This window comes from Pseudophryne corroboree, chromosome 7 (genome assembly GCF_028390025.1).
Source record: "Pseudophryne corroboree isolate aPseCor3 chromosome 7, aPseCor3.hap2, whole genome shotgun sequence".
Lineage (NCBI taxonomy): Eukaryota > Metazoa > Chordata > Amphibia > Anura > Myobatrachidae > Pseudophryne > Pseudophryne corroboree.
The window spans coordinates 489,562,806-489,576,580 of NC_086450.1; the positions used below are offsets into that span (position 1 = coordinate 489,562,806).

Genomic DNA, 13,775 nt, shown 5'->3' on the forward strand with positions numbered 1-13,775 from the left:
TCAGTTCAGACACTGCCAGCCTGAGTCAGGTCATTCCCCTCATCAGGCTTTTGCAGAAGAAGCTGGAGACATTGAAGGAGGAGCTAACACGGAGCGATTCCGCTAGGCATGTGGGACTTGTGGATGGAGCCCTTAATTCGCTTAACAAGGATTCACGGGTGGTCAATCTGTTGAAATCAGAGCACTACATTTTGGCCACCATGCTCGATCCTAGATTTAAAGCCTACCTTGGATCTCTCTTTCCGGCAGACACAAGTCTGCTGGGGTTGAAAGACCTGCTGGTGAGAAAATTGTCAAGTCAAGCGGAACGCGACCTGTCAACATCTCCTCCTTCACATTCTCCCGCAACTGGGGGTGCGAGGAAAAGGCTCAGAATTCCGAGCCCACCCGCTGGCGGTGATGCAGGGCAGTCTGGAGCGACTGCTGATGCTGACATCTGGTCCGGACTGAAGGACCTGACAACGATTACGGACATGTCGTCTACTGTCACTGCATATGATTCTCTCACCATTGAAAGAATGGTGGAGGATTATATGAGTGACCGCATCCAAGTAGGCACGTCACACAGTCCATACTTATACTGGCAGGAAAAAGAGGCAATTTGGAGGCCATTGCACAAACTGGCTTTATTCTACCTAAGTTGCCCTCCCACAAGTGTGTACTCCGAAAGAGTGTTTAGTGCCGCCGCTCACCTTGTCAGCAATCGGCATACGAGGTTACATCCAGAAAATGTGGAGAAGATGATGTTCATTAAAATGAATTATAATCAATTCCTCCGCGGAGACATTGACCAGCAGCAATTGCCTCCACAAAGTACACAGGGAGCTGAGATGGTGGATTCCAGTGGGGACGAATTGATAATCTGTGAGGAGGGGGATGTACACGGTGATATATCGGAGGATGATGATGAGGTGGACATCTTGCCTCTGTAGAGCCAGTTTGTGCAAGGAGAGATTAATTGCTTCTTTTTTGGTGGGGGTCCAAACCAACCCGTCATATCAGTCACAGTCGTGTGGCAGACCCTGTCACTGAAATGATGGGTTGGTTAAAGTGTGCATGTCCTGTTTATACAACATAAGGGTGTGTGGGAGGGCCCAAGGACAATTCCATCTTGCACCTCTTTTTTCTTTTCTTTTTCTTTGCGTCATGTGCTGTTTGGGGAGGGTTTTTTGGAAGGGACATCCTGCGTGACACTGCAGTGCCACTCCTAAATGGGCCCGGTGTTTGTGTCGGCCACTAGGGTCGCTAATCTTACTCACACAGCTACCTCATTGCGCCTCTTTTTTTCTTTGCGTCATGTGCTGTTTGGGGAGGGTTTTTTGGAAGGGACATCCTGCGTGACACTGCAGTGCCACTCCTAGATGGGCCCGGTGTTTGTGTCGGCCACTAGGGTCGCTTATCTTACTCACACAGTCAGCTACCTCATTGCGCCTCTTTTTTTCTTTGCGTCATGTGCTGTTTGGGGAGGGTTTTTTGGAAGGGACATCCTGCGTGACACTGCAGTGCCACTCCTAAATGGGCCCGGTGTTTGTGTCGGCCACTAGGGTCGCTTATCTTACTCACACAGTCAGCTACCTCATTGCGCCTCTTTTTTTCTTTGCGTCATGTGCTGTTTGGGGAGGGTTTTTTGGAAGGGACATCCTGCGTGACACTGCAGTGCCACTCCTAGATGGGCCCGGTGTTTGTGTCGGCCACTAGGGTCGCTAATCTTACTCACACAGCTACCTCATTGCGCCTCTTTTTTTCTTTGCGTCATGTGCTGTTTGGGGAGGGTTTTTTGGAAGGGACATCCTGCGTGACACTGCAGTGCCACTCCTAGATGGGCCCGGTGTTTGTGTCGGCCACTAGGGTCGCTTATCTTACTCACACAGTCAGCTACCTCATTGCGCCTCTTTTTTTCTTTGCGTCATGTGCTGTTTGGGGAGGGTTTTTTGGAAGGGACATCCTGCGTGACACTGCAGTGCCACTCCTAAATGGGCCCGGTGTTTGTGTCGGCCACTAGGGTCGCTTATCTTACTCACACAGTCAGCTACCTCATTGCGCCTCTTTTTTTCTTTGCGTCATGTGCTGTTTGGGGAGGGTTTTTTGGAAGGGACATCCTGCGTGACACTGCAGTGCCACTCCTAGATGGGCCCGGTGTTTGTGTCGGCCACTAGGGTCGCTAATCTTACTCACACAGCTACCTCATTGCGCCTCTTTTTTTCTTTGCGTCATGTGCTGTTTGGGGAGGGTTTTTTGGAAGGGACATCCTGCGTGACACTGCAGTGCCACTCCTAAATGGGCCCGGTGTTTGTGTCGGCCACTAGGGTCGCTTATCTTACTCACACAGTCAGCTACCTCATTGCGCCTCTTTTTTTCTTTGCGTCATGTGCTGTTTGGGGAGGGTTTTTTGGAAGGGACATCCTGCGTGACACTGCAGTGCCACTCCTAGATGGGCCCGGTGTTTGTGTCGGCCACTAGGGTCGCTAATCTTACTCACACAGCTACCTCATTGCGCCTCTTTTTTTCTTTGCGTCATGTGCTGTTTGGGGAGGGTTTTTTGGAAGGGCCATCCTGCGTGACACTGCAGTGCCACTCCTAGATGGGCCCGGTGTTTGTGTCGGCCACTAGGGTCGCTAATCTTACTCACACAGCTACCTCATTGCGCCTCTTTTTTTCTTTGCGTCATGTGCTGTTTGGGGAGGGTTTTTTGGAAGGGACATCCTGCGTGACACTGCAGTGCCACTCCTAAATGGGCCCGGTGTTTGTGTCGGCCACTAGGGTCGCTTATCTTACTCACACAGTCAGCTACCTCATTGCGCCTCTTTTTTTCTTTGCGTCATGTGCTGTTTGGGGAGTGTTTTTTGGAAGGGCCATCCTGCGTGACACTGCAGTGCCACTCCTAGATGGGCCCGGTGTTTGTGTCGGCCACTAGGGTCGCTAATCTTACTCACACAGCTACCTCATTGCGCCTCTTTTTTTCTTTGCGTCATGTGCTGTTTGGGGAGGGTTTTTTGGAAGGGACATCCTGCGTGACACTGCAGTGCCACTCCTAAATGGGCCCGGTGTTTGTGTCGGCCACTAGGGTCGCTAATCTTACTCACACAGCTACCTCATTGCGCCTCTTTTTTTCTTTGCGTCATGTGCTGTTTGGGGAGGGTTTTTTGGAAGGGACATCCTGCGTGACACTGCAGTGCCACTCCTAGATGGGCCAGGTGTTTGTGTCGGCCACTAGGGTCGCTTAGCTTAGTCATCCAGCGACCTCGGTGCAAATTTTAGGACTAAAAATAATATTCTGAGGTGTGAGGTATTCAGAATAGACTGAAAATGAGTGGAAATTATGGTTTTTGAGGTTAATAATAATATGGGATCAAAATGACCCCCAAATTCTATGATTTAAGCTTTTTTTTAGGGTTTTTTGAAAAAAACACCCGAATCCAAAACACACCCGAATCCGACAAAAAAAATTCGGTGAGGTTTTGCCAAAACGCGGTCGAACCCAAAACACGGCCGCGGAACCGAACCCAAAACCAAAACACAAAACCCGAAAAATTTCAGGCGCTCATCACTATTATGTACCTGAAATGATTAAATAACAGACACAGTAGCTAAGGGGCAAATGTACTAAAAATCACAGTAGTAAAGCCATTTCTTCAATTGTACATTTCAGTGAGGATACTGTGACTCATTTTATGTGATTCTCCCTGCTACTGTATGTACTACAGCAAATGTAACTTACTGGGACTGCAGTGTAATAACAACTGCCCCTACAAGTTAACTTCCCATGGATATCAGAGGAGTCTTTCACATTTGTTAAAGACTCCCCTGGAAGAATGTGACACTGCAGATGCATACAGTGTCAGATTGGGAGCTAGACGGAAGCTGTGGGAGAGGGGTCATAAGACCTCTCCTGCAAGAATGCCCCATACAGAGCTGGATTAAGGTGAGGGGAGGGACAGCAGACAATATACCCCGGGCCCCCCAGCCAGAGCACACTGACATTACTGGCTCTCCCTCTTGTGCAGCAGCAGAAGATAGACCCTGGCAGCCAGAATTCGAGAAGGATAACACAGTGCTTCCCAACCACAGGCTCTGTGTAACCTGTTATCTGATGAGAGCATTTGGGACTGGAGAGAGAGAGAGACAAACACGCACATACACACGCAAACACACACACACACACGCACAGAGTCCTCCTGAGTCCTGTCCCAGTGTGTAAGAAGTACAGAGGCTGCTGCTTTTCTTACATGTGACAAGATAGATGACATATTTTATTTTTCTAAGTGCATTTTAAGGTTGTTTAGTCTGTCTTTGTTACATTGGAAGAAAGTTTAATAAAATACTGTAGTTGTCTCTCAATTAGGTGGGGCTATAAGCGGTACCCAACTATTTGTTTAAATCGAAAGTACACCTTTGGTTTCAATTTTATATACACAATCTAATATACACTCTGCCCCACCCCAAAATCACACTGCTGCACATGTACTGTGCATTCCCATAGTGGGCATGGGCAGGATGCAAGTGGGGGCAGTGCTGACAACAAGATGAGGTCACACAGTGCCTCCAGTTTACAGTATGCCACGCAGTGCATAACGGACAATTCCAGGAACTCAATAGACAAGTTTCTGACCTAGGAATAGTTTAGTCAGGCCTTAGAGGAGGGTCTTCTAAACCTTTGAGTCCCATATTAATGTCACCCCTGCACCAACAACAGGAGACTGCATTCTGTCTGCCATGGCTAATGCTTTCCTGGATAGAAGGGTCACTACTACTATATCTAAGGGCCACTATTCTCTGCTTATTCTTCTTGATGTCTCTGCTGCTTTTGACACTATGAACCACCCTCTCTTTCTGCAAATCCTTCACTCCCTTGGTCTGTGTGATTCTGCCCTCGTCTGGCTGCCTACTACATTTCTGACCGTTCCTTTTCTGCCTCCTCTCATGACTCTATTCCCCCACTTCCACTAACTGTAGGTGTCCCACAAGGTTCTGTTCTTGGTTCTCTCCTTTTCTTTTTCTCTATGTTTTCTTTAGGCAAACTCATTAGCTCTTTTAACTTACAATATCCTCTCTATGCTGGTGAGGCTCAAATCTACCGTTTCCTCCCCAGACCTCTCCCCTGCTCTCCTCACTCGTATCTCTAACTGTCTCTCTGCAATCTCTTCCTGGATGTCCCAGCGCTTTCTTAAACTTAACATGTCTAAAACTGAGCTGATCATCTTCTGACCCTCCCGCACAACCTCACCTCCCAAAATGTCATTATCTATTGATGGAACTATTATCTCCTGTAGCCCCCAAGTGCCCTGTCTTGGAGTAATCCTTGACCTCTCCCTCTCCTCCAAACCACACATTCAGCACCTCTCACAAACTTGCCATTTCCATATCAAAAATATTTCCAGGATCAGACCCTTTCTCACCCAGGATGCTACTAAGACCATTTTCCCTCACTGGTCATCTCCAGACTGGACTACTGTAATCTCCTCCTGACTGGCATTCCTGACAAATACCTCTCTCCACTCCAATCTATACTCAGTGCTGCCTTCCCTGGCTTCCCTTCCCTTTCAGAATCCAAATCAAGCTTCTCACACCCACTTACAAAGCCCTCACTTGCTCCTCTCCAATTTACATCTCTGACCTTATCTCACTTTATACTCCCACCTGTCCTCTTCACTCTGCTAATGCACGCTGCCTCTCCTGCCTACTGATTACTTCCTCCCAATCCTGACTTCAAGATTTCTCATGTGCTGCTTCCTTTCTCTGGAATTCTCTACCTCTACCCTCAGACTTTCCACCTCTCTACAAAACTTCACACAGGCTCACTTCGATACCAAACCCACTTTATGTCAATGTCATCTGCTAATACAGCTATGTTGATATACCCTGTACTTGTCCTATATTCAACTGTAAGTCACTGTTTTCTTGTTTTGATTATTCATTTATGTACTGTGTAATTGGGCGCTGCAGAATCCTTGTGGCACCATATAAATAAAGGATAATAATAATAATAATAATAATAATAATAATAATAATAGAACACACAGGTCATTGAGCGCCTGATTCTGAGTCAGACGCAGATGTGGCTGTGTGTTTTGTCACAGCCTCGTGTGCATTTTTATGCTAATGCCACAGCTGATTTTGTTCATAGTGAGATGCCCTATTGTAGAGGTACAAATCTGTCTCAGTGCATCTTTTAGACACACCATCAGATACACCATCAAACTTGTAGAGTGGCTCTGCATCTTTAGACACAACCTGCCCATGACACGCCAAGCAACCCCCAGGAACTCCCATGAAAAGCTACACTCCCTGCACCTAAATTCGTTTGGCATCTCCATGAGGTATTACGACTTACACACATGGTCATTAGTTACAACAACAGCATGCATATTGGCATAAGGTTCCACTCAGAATGAGGCCCTGAAGCTCAAATAAACAACTCAGATCCTTATCTCAACATTTTATGTTACAAAGCCCAATGCATTGAAGAAGTTTAAGCTCAGCTGCGCCTGTCATCCTGGTAGCTGACACCTGGATAATGTCACATAATTTTGTTTCCCATTTTCAGTGTTAGGAGACCTGGCCCAGCTGTACGTAGAATCTATAGGCTCCTCCAATGTCGCCTGCATTGAGAATGTAGAGGTAAAAATATCTGATGCACAAAACAAGGCAGCTGTGCGGAACGCCACGCAATACTATGAAGCCAAGATGAAGGAGCGCGTTGTGTTCCTTACTGAGACACTTGATGAATTTATGGAGCTGAGAAGGCAGTGTAATAATGAAGCTCTTCAGATATTCTTGGAAATGGCCTTCAAGGACAACATGCTACTGTACCTGAAAGAATTCCTGGTGAGTCTGCTCCACACATACACATGATAAAGTCACCACAACCAGCTCTGAACTGACCACATTGCCTTTATCTCAGGCTGGAGTCCCTGGGGATGAGGTATAGAGATTATTACATCATGTGGCAATGTGCACACATACAAACTTGTGTGAGTTGGCCACTTTTGCAAGCCTGCGCCTGGACAGGTGGGACGAATCTTTCTAACATAAGATGAGAACAGTAAGGATGTGTTTGTGTAACTGCTGACAGATGCAGACTGGGAAAAGAAAACATATTTAAACCTGGTAAAGCCATATTTGCGGGTGTTGCGATGTTCATCTGCAACGGAAGGCTGAGTAAGCTTCAGTTTACTCAGCCTTACCATCGCTGAAGGGACTAGTGAGGCCAAGGAAACTGCATGCACCGTGCAGTCCTTGGCATCGCCACACCCAGAAAATGGGAGCATCTTGCTCCAGTTTTCCAGAATGCCGACTGCCCCCGTCCCACCCCGTCACTCAGGCAGACACATTTGCATTTTACTAAAGCGATCGTAGGACCTGCTCTGCGCGTGCCCAGTCCTCAAATATTGGGAAACTGTGCTGAGGATCACATTAGTGAATCAGGGCCTCAGACACTTAACCACTAAGAGTGGAGACCACACTCAGACAGAAAATATGCACTTACCATAGGGATGGGGCAAGTTTCTATGATGCAACCGATATGCACCAAGCAGTGTTATATCATCTAGAGACACTCAAAGTGGTCCCAGTGCTTGCACATTTATAACCATGGGTAGGGTCCTTACTAGCATTAGCATTTAGTCGCAATTGCGACTATGACAAAAGACACAAAAGCAACTCAGAATCTGCCCCATTTGTGTTTTTACTTTCTTTCAAATGTATTGGATACGTTATTTCCATTCCAAATTAACTTTAAATAAATAGTATAAAACATGGGTTCAAGAGGAGGGCATGGGTCTTTCATGTATATCAGTCATAATTCAGGCACCTATTAAACTCCTGCCAAACTGTACGCATCTTTGCTAGGGCCGTAGAGAGCCACGCCAGGCCCCGGTGGAGCCTGGCCTAAAAGGTGGCAAGTCCACGCTTCCTAAAAATAAACGGTATTAAAAATATATGAATTCCTTGACTACGAAGCACTACCACGTACTCCACGGGAGCACCATTCAAATCCACTTCCTACCTTGCTTGCTCCGGGTAGTGGGTCCCTCCATCTACCCAGCGATATTTGGGAAGATGGCGCATGTGCACTCTCCAGAGACTTTGCTCTCAATGGGGTAAATTTACTAAGATTCGTAATTTCCGAAAAAAGGTCAAAGTTCAATCACGAATGACATCGACAGTGTAAAACTGCAACTTTTTGAATTGATTACGATGGATTTACTAAGCTGTCGTATTCGGGTTTTTCTTTTCTTCCGATGTCGATGTCATTCGTTTTTTTTTACCTATTTTTACGGCAGTGATTAGCAAAACACTGCCGTTTTTTTTTACAATCAATCTCGGCCGGATCTGTGTGATCCGTGCTGGGGTTCTTATTTTTTTTTTTTTTAATTAAACAATGTAAAATCCCCAAAAAAAAATGCGTGGGGTCCCCCCTCCTAAGCATAACCAGCCTCGGGCTCTTTGAGCCGATCCTGGTTGCAGAAATATGGGGACAAAATTGACAGGGGTTCCCCCATATTTAAGCAACCAGCATCGGGCTCTGCGCCTGGTCCTGGTTCCAAAAATACGGGGGACAAAAAGAGTAGGGGTCCCCCGTATTTTTAAAACCAGCACCGGGCTCCACTAGCTGGACAGATAATGCCACAGCCGGGGGTCACTTTTATACAGTGCCCTGCGGCCGTGGCATCAAAAATCCAACTAGTCACACCTGGCCGGGGTACCCTGGGGGAGTGGGGACCCCTTCAATCAAGGGGTCCCCCCCCCCCAGCCACCCAAGGGCCAGGGGTGAAGCCCGAGGCTGCCCCCCCCCATCCAATGGGCTGCGGATGGGGAGGCTGATAGCCATTTGTGATAATGAAAAGATATTGTTTTTAGTAGCAGTACTACAAGTCCCAGCAAGCCTCCCCCGCATGCTGGTACTTGGAGAACCACAAGTACCAGCATGCGGCGGAAAAACGGGCCCGCTGGTACCTGTAGTACTACCACTAAAAAAATACCCAAAAAAACACAAGACACACACACCGTGAAAGTATAATTTTATTACATACATACACACATACATACATACTTACCTTATGTTCTCACGCAGGTCGGTCCTCTTCTCCAGTAGAATCCAAGGGCTACCTGTTGAAGAAATTCTACTCACCAGATCCAGTGGTCCAGGCTCCTCGGCAAATCCAGGGGTAATCCACGTACTTGAATAAAACAAAAAAACGGTTGCCCGACCTCGAACTGAAAGGTGACCCATGTTTGCACATGGGTCACCTTTCCACGAATGCAAGAAACCCACTTTGCCTTCTGACTAAGTGGGTTTCTTCAGCCAATCAGGGAGTGCCACGTTGTAGCACTCTCCTGATCAGCTGTGTGCTCCTGTCCTCACTGACTGGCAGCACACGGCAGTGTTACAATGTAGCGCCTATGCGCTACATTGTAACCAATGATGGGAACTTTCTGCCCTGCGGTTGACCTAAAGTGACGTCACCGCTGAGCAGAAAGTTCCCAGCATTGGTTACAATGGAGCGCATAGGCGCTACATTGTAACACTGCCGTGTGCCGCCTGTCAGTGAGGACAGCAGCACACAGCTGATCAGGAGAGTGCTACAACGTGGCACTCCCTGATTGGCTGAAGAAACCCACTTAGACAGAAGTCAAAGTGGGTTTCTGGCATTCGTGGGAAGGTGACCCATGTGCAAACATGGGTCCCCTTTCAGTTCGTGGTCGGGACACCGTTTTTTTTTATTTATTCAAGTACGTGGATTAACCCTGGATTTGCCGAGGAGCCTGGACCCATGGATCTGGTGAGTAGAATTTCTTCAACAGGTAGCCCTTGGATTCTACTGGAGAAGAGGACCGACCTGCGTGAGAACATAAGGTAAGTATGTATGTATGTGTGTATGTATGTAATAAAATTATACTTTCACGGTGTGTGTGTCTTGTGTTTTTTTGGGTATTTTTTTAGTGGTAGTACTACAGGTACCAGCGGGCCCGTTTTTCCGCCGCATGCTGGTACTTGTGGTTCTCCAAGTACCAGCATGCGGGGGAGGCTTGCTGGGACTTGTAGTACTGCTACTAAAAACAATATCTTTTCATTATCACAAATGGCTATCAGCCTCCCCATCCGCAGCCCATTGGATGGGGGGGGACAGCCTCGGGCTTCACCCCTGGCCCTTGGGTGGCTGGGGGGGGGGGACCCCTTGATTGAAGGGGTCCCCACTCCCCCAGGGTACCCCGGCCAGGGGTGACTAGTTGGATTTTTGATGCCACGGCCGCAGGGCGCTGTATAAAAGTGACCCCCGGCTGTGGCATTATCTGTCCAGCTAGTGGAGCCCGGTGCTGGTTTTAAAAATACGGGGGACCCCTACTCTTTTTGTCCCCCGTATTTTTGGGACCAGGACCAGGCGCAGAGCCCGATGCTGGTTGCTTAAATATGGGGGAACCCCTGTCATTTTTTTCCCCATATTTCTGCAACCAGGATCGGCTCAAAGAGCCCGAGGCTGGTTATGCTTAGGAGGGGGGACCCCACGCAATTTTTTTGGCAAAAATAAGCACTTTCCCACCCCTTCCCACTGATGTACATGCACGGATCTCATGGATCCCTGCATGCATCTCAAATCACGGAAAAAAAAAGCAGGTCTGTTTTTTTTAGGACTTTTTTACGAGTTGGAATTTTTCACGGCAGTGTTTTGTGTTTTTTTGCTTTGCACTTCTTAGTAAATGACCGAGATTCATATCTAAACAGGCGTAATTTGACCGATGGTGTATTCATTCGTAATTTTTTACCTGAACTAGCAAAAAATTACGAATGCCCTCATCACTGCCGTGATTAGTGTTTAGTAAATGACCGAGATTAACCGAGATGACACTTTGAAGAAAAAACGGCATCTCGGTCAAAATCGGGAGCTTAGTAAATATACCCCAATGTGTGGTGACATCTTCCCAAAGATGTCACTGGGAAGATGGCACCGACCGTGGCATAGGGACCTGCTTCTTAGATGAAGGTAAGTATATGCTTGAAAAGGGGCAGTGGACTTGGGCCACCACCAGGCCCCTCCGGTAAGTCCGGGCCTGGGTAATTAGTACCTGCTTCACCCCCCCCCTCTCGGCACCAGTGATCTTTGCATATACATGTAATTGCGTTTTTTTATTTGAATCAATTTTACGCCTGCGATTTGGTGTCTGTGCCAGCCCCTCCATGTCCCCAATACTAATGGTGGCCACATGGTCCTTTGTATGCTGCTATCATTGTAATCAGACTCTACATACTGCAAGTGAATGCTGTGTCACTGTACTGAATGTAACAGTGATGACTGAGTCTGTATACAGTGTCTGGCATTGCTAGGAAACCCGGTGATGTCATTATTATGTCACTTGGAATATCTTCAGTTGTGTGGATGACCTATAGCAATTAGAGATGTGCGCAGGACCATTTTTGCTGGATTCTATTTGGCTCTGATTCGTTGTCAGGCTTTTGATTTGCAAAACCACCATGACTGGCTTTGGATGTGGATTTTTTTCAAAAATTTACCAAAAAAGATAAAATCACTTAACGTGGGCCTTTTTTTGTTCCTAGACCAGTGGTTCCCAAACTTTTTTGAACCATGATACCCTAGAACATCAGAATTTTTTTCACGCCATCCCTAGGCCAAGTTTTTTATTGAGAAATTTAGAAAAAATATTACATTAATTAAACTGTGTTTATATGTTATCCTTAGGTTCAGTCATGTTGTTTGGGACAGGATACACTTCTATCTATCCAAATTGTTTATGATTGGCAGCCACTAGCACTGGTTTTATCTATCACATTGACCATAAATAATTAGATTTTGGTCCTGTACCACCAACCCAGGGCACCCCTGCAAGTGTCCCGAGGCACCCCAGGGTGCCATGGCACACAGTTTAAGAACCACTGTCCTAGACTATTATTAACCTCAATAAATTAATTTCCAGTCATTTCCAGTCAATTTTGACCATCCCACAGTTCACAATATTGTTTTCTCCCATATTGGACCAGCTGGCTGGTTACTAAGCGAGAGAGCAGCGGCACAAACACACAGCAATTTATAGCACATCTATGAAACTTTGCCACATGGCAGTAGCAGAAATAAAAAGGTGGTGCAAGATGTCCTTGGGATCTCCCACCCACCCTTATGTTGTATATTAAAAAGGACATGCAGTTTAACAAACCAAGCACTAAAGCTAAAGGGACTGACACTTTTGTGGCTGAAGTGCTTGGTTTGTTTGGGGCCCCACAAAACAAGCTATCAATCAGCTTATGGCAACAGCTCTACAGTGGCAAGATGTCATCGTCATTGCCATCCTTACCCTCATCAGTGTGTAGAGTACATCACCCTTATACAATATTAATTCATCCCCACTGGAATCCACTGTTACAGATGTCTCTGTACTTTGATGTAATTGCCGGGAGAGACCTTCCTCGTGGAATTTACAGTTCATTTTGATGAACATAATCTTTTCCACATATTTAGGAAGTAGCCTCCGATCACTGAAAAGGTTCCTGGCTGATACTGAAATCTCTCTTTGAGTACACACTGGTGGGTGAGCAGCTTAAGTAATGCAAAGCCAGTTTGTACAAGGGCCTCCAAGTTGCCTTTTTTTCCTTCCAGTACTTGAAGGGACTCTGTGACATGTCTATTTGTATGGTGTCATGAAAATAATCTTCCACCATTCTTTGGATGGTGACCGAATCTGATAGAGTTACGGTAGAGGTGACACTAATGTTGGGGAATTATTTTAGACCCGAACAGATGTCAATATGTTGGGTTGATTAATCTGCATCACCACTGGGTCTTTTGGTAAAGCTGATTTTTTTTCTGATTGCCGATGAAGAAACTGAATGAGGAGACGTCGTAGTGTCATGTGTCACTTGAGCTGCCAACTTGCTCACCAGGTGCTCTTTGCATCTCTTAAGATCTGGATAAGTTGGAAAGACAGACACAGCTTGCGAATTAAATCTAGGATCAAGCATGGTTGCTAAAATATAGTGATCAGATTTCAAGATATTGGCAACCCGTAAATCCTGGTGAAGCGAATAAAGGAATTGATCTACAAGTCCGGCATACTTTGTGGATTTGCTTTGTTTAATCTCCTCCTTCAATTTCCCCAGCTGATTTTTCAAAAGCCTATATAGGGGAATTAAATTACTCAAGCTAGCAGTGTCAGCACTCACTTCACAGGTGGCTACTTCAAAGGGTTTGAGCACCTTGCATAAGACAAAAAGTACTTTTCACTGTACTAGGCTAAGGAATATTCCCCCTCCTCTCCCAATGTCATGGATTGTTGTATAGCTATGGGTGGCTTTTTGCTGTTACTTCATCTGCTGAAGCATATAAAGCATATGTTCTGAAACTCGGTCCTCAGGGGCCCACACGGTGCATGTTTTGCAGGTTTCCTCACAGAATCACAAGTGAAATAATTAGCTCTACCTGTGGACCTTTTACAATGTGTCAGTGAGTAATGAATACACCTGTGCACCTGCTGGGTTACCTGCAAAACATGCACTGTGTGGGGTCTTGAGGAGAGTCCAAGTGGGGTAAGCCTTGTTTCTATGACATCCCTTAGTTTTTCAGCTATACAAATATCACTCCCATCTTCTTGCAATTCCACAGTGACATCCTCAATTTCTATGTCATCAGCTATACTTCTCCTGCCATCCCCACATTTGCAGGGGAAGCAGAAATGATGGAAGACGGCTTCTCTGTGAGTACAGTATTAGAAAGGTCAGGCTCACATATAGCCCTCAAGGGCACACTTATGGGTATATTCAATTAGAG

At 46.4% G+C, this 13,775-nt stretch overlaps 1 protein-coding gene across 2 annotated transcripts in view; it reads left to right on the forward strand.

Annotated features, from left to right (window-relative positions):
* The window catches only part of LOC134945700 (guanylate-binding protein 1-like), a 201,873-nt gene that overhangs the window by 60,566 nt on the left and 127,532 nt on the right, over positions 1-13,775 (forward strand). For both annotated transcript variants that reach the window (XM_063935144.1, XM_063935145.1), the window contains exon 8: positions 6,545-6,825. In XM_063935144.1, coding sequence (XP_063791214.1) covers positions 6,545-6,825 — 281 coding nt within the window. The remainder of the gene's footprint in view (positions 1-6,544; positions 6,826-13,775) is intronic.